Source organism: Eutrigla gurnardus (assembly GCF_963514095.1).
Source record: "Eutrigla gurnardus genome assembly, chromosome: 18".
Lineage (NCBI taxonomy): Eukaryota > Metazoa > Chordata > Actinopteri > Perciformes > Triglidae > Eutrigla > Eutrigla gurnardus.
In genome coordinates this window covers 6,588,031-6,602,915 of record NC_139929.1, presented here as the reverse complement: position 1 = coordinate 6,602,915, position 14,885 = coordinate 6,588,031, and the positions used below count along the sequence as shown (strand labels likewise).

Sequence of the window (14,885 nt, the reverse complement as noted above, 5' to 3'; positions counted from 1 at the left end):
TACAGCACATGGGATCACTTAACTCACACACAAGACCTATTTGGCCCTTCACATATTCCCATCTGTTAAAGTATTCAGCATCAAGTTTTATCCAGTCGTTTCATTGCTTTTCTATCACTGATTGGGGATGTGGCAAGAAATCCATTCTGAGAGCCATTCTTACTTGACACTTAGGGAAAGCACAGTGTCACACAAAAAGTATGATCTCCTCCAGATGTTTGTTCACATACTGTGCACAATTGTTTCTTAGCAACTAAGTGATTTTAGAAATTGCAGTTATAAATCAGCATTAAGTGCTGACTGTACATTCAAACCCACAACACGATTCATTGCACTTTTGAAATGGGAAAGTACTTAGAGCACAAAGATGAGGACTTTTTCATGCTTTGTTACATTTTTCAAAGTGGTTCTGCTTCTCTCTCCTCTTTTTTGCATCTGTGCAAACATATTTTCTCACGGTGATGATGAATAGAGCAATGGGCCGTTCCCATTCGCTTACCTGGACAGGGGGTTTCCACTGAAGTCTGCGATCTCCAAGGCCCTGCAAAACTTAATGCTCTCGGGGATCTCAGGAATGTCTGCAGGAGAAAAGAGGAGGTGTGGAGGGAACAGGCATCAGCACCGTGGACACACAGATTTAGAGCAGGGGGGGCATATCCTATGGAGCGAATAATTTTAAATTCCTTGTAATCACAACCAGATGGCTAGGCGCAGGGAAGTGAGAGAAAGGAAAATGAGACAGAAAGACATGGAATTTGTACTACAGATGACATGGTGAAAGGTTACCATTACGTCTTCATTTTCCTCCCATCACTTAAAATGTGCACATTTATAGCCATTTGCTTTCATGCAAGTCACAATCAAGCTCGCTGAAAACCAATATCTGTAAATGCATTTCAACATCAGCGCTTTAGTCTTCCACCCTTCAGTCAAAGTGGACGTTTGTGCCATATATGAAAAAAGAATTGCACAAGGCAATGACTAAACACATTGTTTCTATCATAAAAGCAATTACTTTATTCTTTATGATTTTAGAGGGAAACAGAATTGAGCTCAAGTTAGTGATTCCCAAACACTACACCATTACCGTACCCCCATATTAAGAACTAGACTGTAAAAAAATACACATATAGTAGACACAAGAAGAAATCTGACCCACTGGTCTGACCAGGTAAAATACATTTACCACTTGGTCCTGCAGGTGCATGATAAGAAGTCCCTACTGAGCAAAGCAGCCTTTGATGCTTATCTGGCTCAGCGTAGTCCTGCAGCAGGAGCAGACAGGCAGCCAGATGGGAAAGGCCCTTATAGGCCACTGCACACTGCTACCACAGCACTTGATGCAGCGTGTAGCAGAGCAGATGTCTCATCTACCATAGTGAGTGAGTGAGTGTCAGAGTGAGTGACAGCTGATGAGTTGTAGTAATTAAACAGCAGCCCCAAACAAAATAGGTTTCATGTTAAGTCTCTGCAAGTAATTGTGTGTTAATGGGTGGGCTCACATGCAGATATCTTAGAGCAACTAACACAAGTGCAAAGTGAACATGTGGATGTATTTGTGTACCATTTCTGGAGATGTCGAGCTCCACCAGCTGCATGAAGTTGGCCACTTCAGGAGGGAGTCTTTGGATCTCATTGTCACTCAGGCCAAGTTTCCGTAGGTTCAGTAGTCTGAAAAAAGGCTGTGGAGACATAGGATACCATGTCAATCAAAACAAAAGATAAAAAAACTTTCTATTTATCTTACTAGGATGCATTGAAGGACAATGTCTGTAGGTCATGCAATCAAATCTTTAAAATCATATACAGAAATACTAACAATTATTTTGTCAATAACTGTTTTTGATTAAACGTTAAGTGTGTAAAATGTCAGAAAATTGTGAAAAATGTAACAAGTTCCCAGAGCCCAAGACAGCAGACAAATGCAGCAGCTCCTTACATTTGAGAACTGGAACCTGAGAATTAATCAACTAATAATTTCAAGGAGGACATGCAGCAATGTGAAAAACTTTTCAAGTGGCGAGTGGCTTAAACACGGTATATTAAGGTCACTGTTTATTAAGTGTTTTAAATGTTGCCTACCTTTCCGTCTGGCTAACCAGAACTGTAAAGTGAACACACAAACCTTCCTGTATATTCAGATATGGGTAATTTCCAGGACCGGTTTCAAAAAACATTCCTTCGTAATATTCCCTAAAACTACTCCTCCTCACCATGGCAACGCCAACCAAACAAAGTGGCTTTCGATAGGAGAGCCGAGGAGAGTGCTGCTGCTGTGGCCATGCCAAGTGCTTTCACAAGAGCCTGGTTGTTGGACGGGACCGCGTTCAGAGACATTCCTCTGCCAGCCACGCTGTGCGTGTGTGTGTGTCATCTGCCGTTAAGATGGACAGACAAGACAGGCTGGCGGGGAACAGCAGGAGTAACAGGCCAAAACTATGCAGTGAATAAGCCCTCAATCAGTCCCTGGTTCTGCAGCCCACAGAGGACCCACTGTCTGCCCCGTCAAAAGCCAGTCGACTCCTCAGACACTGCGAGGGAGGACGACTCTTGAGAAAACTTGCCGACTTGGGCTTTCTGGGGTAAGAATTTGTATGAAGTCATTATTCAAGGATGCTTTCCAAACACTTTTTGTCTGAAACGTAATTCAAATTAAACCTTGGGTTTTCAGGAGGGCCCTCTGTTGAAAACAACCCTTGTGTGTGCCAATTACCAAATTGGAGAATCCAGGCAATTTGTAACCTCCGTCACTGGGTTAAAGTTTTGAAAAGCTATCACTGTTACACTCTTGTTTCGAGAAATCAGGTAACAAAAAAACGTCTTTGAAGTGTATTGTCAGGTTTCTAGATGACAAATGTGTGAAAATTAAAATATACACACGCAATACAACATGGGAGACAGCTCTACAATCATGCTGACAAAGAGAAGAATGCTGCAGTTCAGCTCCACTCTTGATGACAGGCATTTCCCGCTCTTAACTAGTTATGTGTATTGTGTTTGGATGGGAAGAGAGGTAGCAGCAGCCCCCCCCAGAAATGTGTTTGCTGGAAGAGCAAGACAGAGCTCGTCAGTACTTTCCCAATATCAAGATTTCCCAGCCCTTCACTGGTAGTTCATACTGGCATCCCAACGTGATGGAGATTGAAATGGGGTGAGGACATAAATACAGGACAGGACAGAGCCAGGCGGAGACAAAGAGGGTGTTGGCTCACTGAGTAGCAGGTGACATGGATCAGATGACAGGAACAGGAAACAGGAGCTAAGGACGACCACATGACCGGGGCCAAGCCCAGCTGGGAACCAGCCCTCAGGAGGGGAGGCAGCCTTGCTGGCAGAACAGGTGACACCGGGAGACTGAAAGCCTCTCGGGGGAAATGGTGTGTTGGGAAAAACACACCTGAAAACTCAGCTAAACACACTTCAAATCGATATGTTAATGCTCCTAAAACGCTCATGAAAAGCTTCATGTTGTTATTTAACTTATTAAGGTGCTCTCATACCAAAGTATGAGAAGCTTTATTACTGCTTATAGACGATCACAAATTCTTCCATTCAGGCTAAGTAGCCTAAAGCTTTTGCATCAGTGCATTCCTGTCTTCTCTTGAGGACGATCAGTGATGAGGGGAAAGCTAGACAGTAATGCAATCATTCCCGAGAACAAGTAATTATGAACACTCACAAAGATGGCCATTCACTCCATAGTGGCCGCTCACAGACAGGCTCTCTGGTGTTTTGCTAAGAAACCAATGTGCTGCTGCACCAAATTCCCAAACCAGCTTTACTCCAGTAAATAACACCAAAATGTTGGTGCAACATGTTTATCTTTTTTGTTTCTGAAAAACAGAAAGATGCTGAATAAATCCAATCAAATACTGACATAAGTAAAATGTAATACATCTGTATTTTGATGCTTCCCATTTCTTTTAGAACAGTTAATAACTGTGAATTCCATCAATCGAGAGTGGATCTTATGTCCCTGCCATTTCCCAATGACTGACATACTTTCACATTAAACAATGGTGAACCAACAGTGTTATACGGGTCAATGGGTCAACTGGAATAACAAGCGGGAGCAGTGGGATTTAGTGTACCGCCATCGTCTCATCATTGTATTAGTGAGTCACAACAGTCTGCTCAGAGACACAGGCAGTTATTACAGGGCTGTGCTTGTGTGTGTGAAACCATTTATATAGCGTGAGGTTGTGTGTTGGTTGGAACCAACGCACTACGTTTCCTTTACAACTTTGCAACTGGGATGTTTAAATGAGGACCTTGTGAGAGTTGTTTGCTTAAGGAAGGGAGTGAAGCTGTGAATACGAGGATATAGTGCAGTGGAACAGAAAGGAATGAGAAGGGAGGTCGATAACTGATAGCCGTGTCAGCAGAGGGCAGTGCATGGTCTTACACAGCATACCAGTCACCACAGCCCACGTGTAAACTATCAGCAAAATACTATTTACCAGTTTTCCCTCCTCCTCCAGTTGTAAACAGCAAATATTTGCCTTTTATAACTAAACAAGAGAAATCAACAATAGCCATGTGATGACTGTTGGTACGTCTGTAGGAAGTCTTTGTCCCTTTTAAAAGGACAGTTTTAGCAACTAAAAGATCAAATTGTATGTGTAGTTGAATAAAAAGTCTCTGTCCACAGTCCCTCTTAAACTGCTTTGAATTACATATGAAAAGGAGTAGGTAAATTAAATTTAATGGTGGTCAAGTCATCTGTGAGAATTGCCACATCTGCGCAGATTCTGTTGGACTGTGATACGGTTTCACACAGAGGATTGGGTCTATGTTACATCCACAATGTGACCAACTCAATCTAGTGTGAAATGAGTTCTGTGGTGCGGTTACTTATTTGAGATACCCCCCGTTATTATACAGTGAATGAAGCCGCGTCGCCCATGAGCAACCTGTGACAGAGAGCAAAGTCTGTGTGATGAAAGACACGGCGAGGCTACGCAAAAGACATGCTGCACTTCAGTGAGTGTGTGTGCAGCATCATAAAACTCTCTGCTTTGTTTTTTCTGCATCGCCCTGCTTAGCTTACATTCCAATCAGACAGTGTGAATGTGCCTCAGGATGTGCGTTTGTGTGTGCATGTATATATGTGTGTGTGTTTGTGTTTGTGTGTGTGCATGCAAGCAAGCATGCTTGTGCATCTTGCAGGCATCCTTAAGTCACAAGAAAGAGGATCCTGTGCTGTAGGTCTGCAAGTCAGCACACACCACTGTTTACTCAGTCTTAGTTTTACTTTGCTTAAGGTTGTCAGGGACTCTGGCTAGAGTAGCAGGACTTAGATGCATGTGCGTGTCAAGGGGAAAGAGTAGTATGTTAACATATTTGTGTGTTCATGTGTATTAGCAGCGGTGGGTGTTTGTTTAAGAGTGTTTATGGCGTGTTTATGTGCCGTGGAAGAGACTGTAAATTCACAGGGTTGTATGTTTACGTTTGTTGGCCTTGCATCACTCCAGACAAACTAATTAAAATGTGAGTACAGATATTCAAGGAGCAGTGCAAGAAATGTGTATGTTTGCGACACATGTGAGTAAACTGTAAGTTCTCTGTATGGGTAACGTCCCACTGGGAGGTGCACTGAGCCGAAGCCTGATGTTCACAGACGCTGCAGTGTTCCAGTCAAGTGACTCCATTTAGCTTACGGTTTCCCTCCAATCATACCATCAGACAGAGCATGCTCCTTCTGCCACACACACACAAGCACACACACGAGCACACACACAAGCACATTAACCTAAGCCCAGGCTTGTTGTTTAAAAAAATACTGTTGTAATTTCGGCAGAGACATACAGTGTTAGCATATAGTTGAACGAAAACAAAAAAGCTCGCCCGCAGAGGATGTTATTCAATTGACCCAGGCATCTCCAAATTTGCTAGAAAAAAAAAGAGAGGAAGGCAAACTTTTCCTTTCCTCTGTATGAGAAAGTCCTATTCATACATGCCCGAGACTCTTAATCTTGTGCCAGATCTGCCCCGTCTGCCTAGTCCGCATGTCCCCGCTCTTCCAAATATCAATCCAAATCATAATGCACACAAACCACACACACTGTGTGTGCACACTAGTGGGGTGAGGGGCTCAAAGAGAGGGGAGGGGAGACCACATGCTTTTGTGCTGGCCTGCACTCTTTCAGTATCCGGGTAATTAAAAAGCCGAGAGGATTTGGTTGACTGAGTAACTTGGTCGGTCACTTGAATAACAAGCCTCATTACTGCACTCTCGTTTCTATAGATAGCTGCCGTTATTGTTGTGATATAAACTTAGTACATGAGTGAGCGCAGACACAAGGTAATTCACTCATGCTCTTCTTACTAAACATTACATTTTCAGTCATGAGATGCTAAAAGTGCAAGTACCAGCAAAACGACATGCTTATTCATTCCTATGCATGTTGCTCTGCTGCTTGGCCAAAGTAACCCCTCCGCCTCTGTAGAGCACTGTTGGAAACCCAAAGTCCCCAAAAACTTTTACACATGAATGACACCCTAACTGGTCCTCTTCCCCTCCCTCCTTCCCTCTACTATCTCCACTGCCCCACCTCTCTGGGTTCCCTCCATTTTCCCTGGCAGAGGGACAAAGGCCAAGCAGCAAGCACCACACAAGGCTGTCAGTCACAGGCCAGTTCTCGCTGTCCCCCCCCCCTCCCTGCAGCTCAGCCAGGGGATTCCTCCATTGTCCGAAAGGGCACCACAGAGAAGAGAAAGGGCTAGAAATAGAAGGATGAAGACTTGAAAGAGGAATGTTGTAAAGGATAACAAAAAGCAGGAATGACTAAGAAGGACAGAGAAAGCAAGTGGGGAGAGAAGTGCAGAGAAGAAAAGGAAGCTTGTGTGCGGAGAAAAGAGGAGAGAGTTGAGAGAAAGGGAGTGACGGTGGATTATTAATGAAGAATAGAGGGTAAACAATGGATTTCCCACAGTGCTCTGGACACTGTGCGTCACTAATGGGGACAGAGACTTCAGCCACTGGCCAACAAATTATCTCAACAGACGATAGACTCACTGCCCTTCTCTCCAATAAATGAATAAGGTCTTTTATTAATCGGAACCAAAACACGCCAAGACTGTTTTTAGTGTGGCGCACAATGCCCCCATTGGCCTCATCATAAAGCCAAAACACATCAGGTCGACAATGCAACCATCCCACTTCCTGTGCCTTCACCCACTGCCTCCCACACGCATACATTCTCAAAAATACTTGCACTTCAGTTCTATTTGCGAGAGTGAAAACAACAAGAACAACTGAATCCATAAAAATGCCAGCACGACACTGCTGAATTGCACCCATGTATTCTAATAGCGTCATTCAAACATGCTCGCACACGATCCACACTGCACCTAAGTAGGCGTGTGGGTGCATATGTCTTCATATGGCCATGTAATTGTGTTTGTGTGCCACTGTAAAACACTGTGCATGTGTGTTTGTGTTTCACTTAAGTGGCACTTTCAGCCGTGACTTCCCTTATCCGGCTCCAGTCCCTCGGCAGGCCACACAGAGAGACGGGCGTGGTAAAGCCGGTGTGACTGACAGCCTACCTAACTCCCATCAGCGTACACCTGTCCTGGTGACTTTGATCTGTGCTGAGAGCAAACACAGCCGAAATTCAAGCCAAGTGATGTCTGAGCCGACCACTCCACGCTGTTTTGAACTAGTCATCTAAATTCAGCTGTGACAATAAGACTGAGGGGGGTATAAAAATGTACGCTTGCCATGGTTATGGTTCTGTCCTTGTCAGTACAGCCAACATTTGCATGATGTGGGGAAAAAATGCAATGGCAGCATGTGGTGGTTTAGATTTCATGGCTGCTTTAATCCAGTGGTTTTCAAATTTGGGGGGGCGTGGCGAGTAGGGCCCTATGATTGTGATTTTTTTTTTTTAATCTACAAAGGGAAGAAAAAGTCTGAGTGTGGGCCTCTCCTGACAAAAAGTTGGACAATTAAAGTGTTTAAACAAAAGGCAAAGCAGAAATTTGATATTTTACAGGCTTTTAATGAACTCTAATGTTGTGTATAATTATGTAAGGGTGCAGCCTCACATTTGCATCTCCAAATAATGCACTTGTAGCAACAAGTAGCTTTGAACACGCTGGCATAAATAGTGCTCTCTCTTGTTCTGCCTGCCCTGTGGCCTGTACTTCACTGCGCTGCTATGTTTTGAGAGGATGAGTCAGGAAAAGAGTGCATGTATACAATGTATGCATGTGTGTACGCAAGGGAACGCTGGAGACTGTTTATGGGGAAAACCAGAACTGCTCAGGGAAATGGAGAACTCTCTATCCTGGCCAACTGAAATGACGACAGGGTGACAATGATTAACACCTCCAAACTACCTGCTGAAAATAAAGTACAGGCAGATAGTGTTTCCGCTAAGCCACTGTGAAAGCCAAGAAACCTCTTAAAAAGTAAACACTGTTAAAACAACCACAATGACAACCACATAGCCTCCCGGGAATGCTGATGAGTTTTGTTCAGTTGACACATAGTGTTATGTTTCAGTGGATCCCGCCTGAATTCAGCCAACTGTGCAGCCTGGAATGTTCCACTTATAGATGCCCGTTTGACAGCTGTATAGACGATGTCAACACACTGTTAAATAAATAGTAAGCCTATATCACACTTGTGTCTATTGATGTAGACTCAAGAAGGCTGACGGAAAAGACAGAGAGAGAACAGGTGGAACATATGGCTAAAGAGTAGCACATGTGCTACACTAGGATTTTGAAGAATCTATACATTCTTAATACTTCATATTTGTGGATATATCTGTGGAAAAATAGGATATGGGTAAAAGTAAAGTTTTTGTTACCCAAATGTCCCAAACTATGCTACTTCCAAAAGACAAATGTATCATAATGATAAATACTGTGGCACTCTTTGTTATGTTTTCAGTAACGTATACTGGCGATACCTTGGTGCGGTAAAGCGATTTTCAGTTGGCATTTCAAAAATAGGCAAGTAATCCTTCCACTGTGGCCGTACTGGTGGGCTAATCACTGCTTTGGTTACTAAAACCGTCACGGTAATAGGAAAGCTGGCACCACTATTCCCGGGGACACCATGTCCACAAGTTGATTAACACAAACACACATAAAGAGAGAGAGAGAGACGGGGAGTTAGCAGAGTCCCAGCAGAGATTTGCAATCCAAACCAAATTCAAAGCAGCAGCCAAGCCGAAAGCCTTGAACTTGATCTTTTCAGAGCTCTAACACCTGCCTGCAGTTTGCTTCCGTTTCAGGTTTCATAAAGGCCCATCTTCCACTCTGACTAAACCAATCAGAACACTTAAGCTAGAAAATCAATAGGCCGTTACTGACAACACGTACTTAAAGCAGGACACAATACACAAACACAAAAATACAAACTGCACCATGGGCTTAAGAATCTTCTAGAGGGAATGACCAGCCCTTGTTAGAAGGTTTCTGTGGTGAAGAACCAAATCTAAAAAGGCCTCTGTCCAAAGAGAGTACAGCATAATCAACATAAACACTACATGGAAATATAAATGATGAATGATCCTGCAGGTATCTGGGAAGTCACTGATCATGACCACGAAGTGAACACAAAGGGAAAGGCCCAAGTATTGTTAGCTAATACACTAATGGACGGAAGCACACGCTGCCCCAATTCAGGCTTTTCTGTTTAGTTGAACTAATGGTGTGAGATTCTCCAGCTATGCTCTCACACAGCAGGCTGAACGATTACACAGGGAGATCAGAAACTGTAGAGGAGGCACTTTACCTCCACCGCCTCTGAGACTTCATCACATGCTCTCCCATTCTCTGTGTTCCCACAAACATGACACAAAAGCAGAGGCCCTATTGTTTATAGTCCACAGAGGACGTTTGGCTCTTTCCTGGATGGGCTGGATCCGGTATGTGCTGCCCCGTCGGCCAGCTCTCCGTCTGTCCCACAGTGAAGCTGGGGGCCGACACGGCAACATGGACCTCAGGCACTGCATGGCCCAGGCATATACGAGTAATGTGCTGGCTTGTGAGTAAACTGTCAACACGTAACATAATCAAACACATTAGCAACAGCAAGAGGATCACTTTAGCTCTGTAGCTTGATGCAGCAACAATAGAAAGAAATACATTGAACTGGCTCTGAGGAAGATAGCAACCTCGGTACAATCGATGCATTGTTTGTGTCCATGTTGTGGCCCCCGTCAAAGGATCATGAGGCTCAGTGGTTCATTTTCATTTTCCAGTAACGGTCTCTCTGCATTTTCCCGCTTGCAGCAGGCTTGAAACAGGTCTCGTCTTTATATTTCTCTCTCAGGAATGTATGAAACTGACTTGGAAATGAACAGTTATGGACGTCCCATAACCCGTACAACTGTTGAAGACATTTCACCTCTCATCATAGAGTCTTCTTCAGTTCTAAAAGGACAAGTGTGGAGTTTATATATTCAGTCCTCTCATATTCCCACAGCAGTTAAAAGGGCGTTTATCCCAAAATGCGTAGCAACATGTCTGTGAAGATTCCCAGTCATACCTTAACTCCCCAGTAGTCAGTTAGAACTGAAGATAGTCTCTCATATGAGAGAATGCAAGTCCAGTTGCATACAATAAAGCTTTTAAATATTATTTTAAAATATCTAATCTAATCATTCCTGGATCAAGCAATTTTAAACCTCCTCTAGACAAATAAAAAAATGTATCTGCACTGTATCATCATAAACAGGAGAGCCTTTACTGTGATGCATTTTATTTCTGTATAAACACTGGACCAGAAGAACATTAGCACCTTTGCTTATTCAGAAGACAATGATGCCGTTACTTAGGATTAGATGGCAAATACCATTAATGTGCCATGGAGACAGCATAAGTACAGAGGTGTCTGCACACCCTTCTGCACGACTCCAGAGAGGATCAATGCAAGGAACAACCAAAACACTAGACCTGAGCCCACAGGAAAACACATGCTGATCCTCAATGGCTGTCAAAAACACCACTCTTCCAAATGCCCAACGTCATGAACCTGGTTTGTGATAGCAGATCTAAAAATACACTGCCAGGGAACCTGATGATGCACGTAAAAAGAATCACACTGTACTTCAGAGCACAGAGAGCACATTTTGTACCTTTGCCAGCATGCCATGTTCCTAGTCTGACAGAGAATCGAGTGACAGAGTCCAACCAAACATACATCCAGGCTGAATCTGTACTTCACCTTGACCGTACCAGATATGTTCTCGTCATCAAAAGAGCTATTAGACTGCTGACCTCCAGTGAATGTCACACACATGCACGCACACACACTCATTTACAGTCTACAGCCCGACCTGCGACATTATCAAGGCTCTGCTTCCTGCACCAGCATTTCTCCTGCAGTCTGCAACACTGTGCTACTAGACCAGACTGGCCTGCAGAGGGAAGCTAAGGTGCTATGGTAAAGAAGCAGTTCAGAAGTTTAAACAGAAGCATGTACAGTGAGCATAGACTTAGAAGGGAACTTAACTAAAAGGGGGGAGTTGTGTGCTAGAATCCCTAACATTTAAACTTTTAGGCGTTTTTGTCATTGAAGCGAGGCAGAAACGTGCCCACTCCAGTTGAACAGTTTTCAACTTGAGTGAAAAGCAAAGTCTAAGCATGTTGTTACAAAAAACATCTGTACTGTTTGGGTCAATGGACACAAAGTACAAAAACACATTTTTATACTACCTCAAACATACTGCAACTTCTGCAACCCCCCCCCCCCCCATATTTTCCCTTATATTGGACAAGCTCTAATCTGGAAGCACTGTCAATTTACAGTTGAAAACATATTTAGTCAACCTCACCTTGTATTTTATATCAGAATTTAGTTGTTTAAATCAATAAAAACAATGATTACATAACATATCAGTCACTCTAGTCTAGCTGAAATATCACCCTATTTATTTATCTTAAGCCCTGTAGTTTTCATTGCTAACTTTAATCTATGTAAGTAAGTAACTCCGAGTCCCTAGTCATAGTTTTCGTTATCAAAATTAACACTGTTCTACATTCTTTCAGCTGAGTTCCTTCTCAGTATTCCCATTTGTGTTTTTAAGTCCCAGATGTTCACGGGCTATCTTAATTAAAACACTGTTCCAATGAGTGTAATATTTAACAAGGGGAGACCTAAATTAAGCCTGTAAGCTTGAGAACTCCACTGAAGCAAGATGTGCGTATCATGCATGCTTCGGTGTTTGTCTAAAGGAGTAGTGTCTGTGTGTGGGCTGCACCTACAGGAATGTGAAATGAGTAAGTTCAAGTGTGTGTGGTAGCGAGACTGCTTTCCGAGGGCAGGGCAAGCTCCTGGAGATTCCAGGCATGCCTGCATTTCCTCGGATGTCACGTGCTGCAGTGCAAACACGGCTATGCTAGGTTAATTACACAGAGCACACAAAACCTTGCACTCTTCCCAAAATCTATCATACTTAAGCAAAACCATTATTAAAAGTTAAAGCTATGGCAAAATTGCTTAAAAATAAATAAAATATATATTAAATATTAATTTTTTTTTTAGATTACAACACAGAAATGTTAAAGAAATGTTCTTAAATTCACTGTATTTGGGTTCCTGGAGCCTAAATATGTTATTCGTTTGACTGAACTACACAAGAGTAATGAAAGAAATATTATTAGAAAGCTGTCTGGTGGGATAGTAAAGCAAAGACAATGAACACAGACTTGTATTGTGAGTCGCTACAATTCCTCGAGTTAAAATAACTGACCTTTTACGATAAACAATGCTCCATTTATCAACACTTGCTGAATCACTCATCAGATTCAGCTGTTCTGTTGTGACCGTGTTGTCAACTGACTTAAAAAGCAAAGACATCAACACAAGATAAAGCAAAGGAAATAGTTAAGTGCGGTCGAAACATATTCACAAGAAGAGAAAATGGTGAGTAGAAAAGTGGGGCATTCTTGCTGCACTGGAGATGAAAAGATGTGCTGGGGGGGGGGGGGGGCTACAAACAGACCATTAATGTGCACACACATGCATATGCTGCCGTGTCCTTTTTTTCCACAGACCTTACCGCTTCATATGTTATTCATCGCAAGCATGAGCATGACACATGCATGCGTGCGGGCTGCTTTGTTGTCTCCTAAGAACCCTGCTGTGCCTTCTATTGACCGCTCTCATCTAATCTCTCAGTCGCACACATAAACATTCACCCGTCGCCACCAACGTTAGAAGCCTGAAACTAGTCATGTGGCACAATGCACACATTCAACCTGTGTTATATTGTGTTTGCTCAACAACCAATTAGTCAACCATGACCGTGTAACATTGTTACATCCCAAGTCCCTCACATCTGAAAAAGATGCTCCTCAATCAGAACTAAAGCCATTGTTCACACAGGTGGCCCTGACCCCTCGCACCCCATTTTCAGTAACCGCTACGGTGCACTGACCTGGAGACTACCTCATACAGCAATTCACACAGACACAATGTTTTCTCTGTACTTTTACACAGCTGTGTTGTTTGGAGGGGAATAGTCGCAGATTTCAGTTATCCGTCCCAGATTTCTTATATCCGTCCATGGCTGAATTTTTGTTCAACATTGAGATCACTTTTAGCGTATTTAGTTTTTTGGGAACTGGTTTGCTTACTTTAAAGTGACAGAAAATTGCTTTCATGTTCACGCTGCTAATTAATAATAATTAAAATAAATGAAAATTGATTATAATATACACCATGTTTTGCCTGAATAGCAGCACAATTTAGACAAACCAAGCACTGATGTGCACAGAAACAAGAGGGAAATGAACAGCAAGCATTGAAGCAAGACTTCCTTCCTAAACTGTTGACATACTTAATATCTTTATACATTTAAAATGTCCATACTTTCAGGAATTTGGCAGTAGAGGTGCGAGATGAATACAAATATGATAAAAAGCTGAATAAAATGAGCATTTATCTGTGGATACTGTCACTATACGGACTTTAACATTATATAGAACACCATATTAGCAGAGGCATTGCCACTGAAGATACATCTTTAGCAGACTCTAGCATATTCAGCAAAAAGACATAATCAAATACAAAATGTATATAGTTTGCTGGCATATGAGGACAAGAAAACATGTTTCTATAACATTCAGTGACTCTGGCTAATGGTAGGCAAATCAATTATGTGATCAATAAGGAGGAGAAGTAGACAAAGCAATTTAGATAAGTTGAAAATGAGTGTTCAGTCAATGATAAGTGATCAGGAAACTCAAAGCGCTGAGCTCTGCGATACTAGGCCCCGTTATTGCATAGTACGCATATTTGTATTTTATCAAACAGCAGGTTAATGTTGTATGTGCTGGCACTTAAACTCAAATTTGTTTTAGAAATATGTGTGTTTGCAGAAAAGGTATCATCGTCTGCGCTAATAGTGGGCCAGCTGTCTCACTAAAGCTTTCAGCACAACCAAAAGAAACCTCTCTGAGTATCACTGATTACGATTCCTTGTTTAAAACACAAACTTGTTGGTTTGTTTCAACTGTGGCATTTCAAGACTGATTCAATCCAGTACTTTAAGTGGTGGGTTATTTAGAATGATATATTGTTTATTTGCAGCAATTTTTACGGTTATGAAGATTGAAACCAGAGAGACATCAGTTCACCATCAAACTTTTCTGCTATTCAGAAATGCACTCCATAGTTTAGAGATAGTCATCAATCAAAGTTGTCTGGGTTGGGAGGAAATATTCCCCAAATGGAACCAAATGTTTGCACGCTGGAGCCCTGTAGATGAGAAGCAGTCATGTGAAGAGTATGCCAGACACCGTCATGGTAGTGCTTCAGCCACAAGTGCATTAATGTACTGTTTTAGCATAGACTCTTGAGCCCTTAGGCTTAACATTCTTTCATGCATTGGTGCCACATCTTGTAAGATTACAAAAAT

The 14,885-nt window shown here is 42.4% G+C and overlaps 1 protein-coding gene across 11 annotated transcripts in view; it reads right to left on the bottom strand.

Annotated features, from left to right (window-relative positions):
* Positions 1-14,885, bottom strand: part of scrib (scribble planar cell polarity protein) — a 58,055-nt gene that overhangs the window by 34,553 nt on the left and 8,617 nt on the right. For all 11 annotated transcript variants that reach the window (XM_084033474.1, XM_084033478.1, XM_084033479.1 and 8 more), the window contains exons 2-3: positions 1,565-1,682; positions 500-578 (exon numbers count right to left, since the gene is read on the bottom strand). In XM_084033474.1, the coding sequence (XP_083889600.1) occupies positions 500-578; positions 1,565-1,682 (197 nt within the window). The remainder of the gene's footprint in view (positions 1-499; positions 579-1,564; positions 1,683-14,885) is intronic.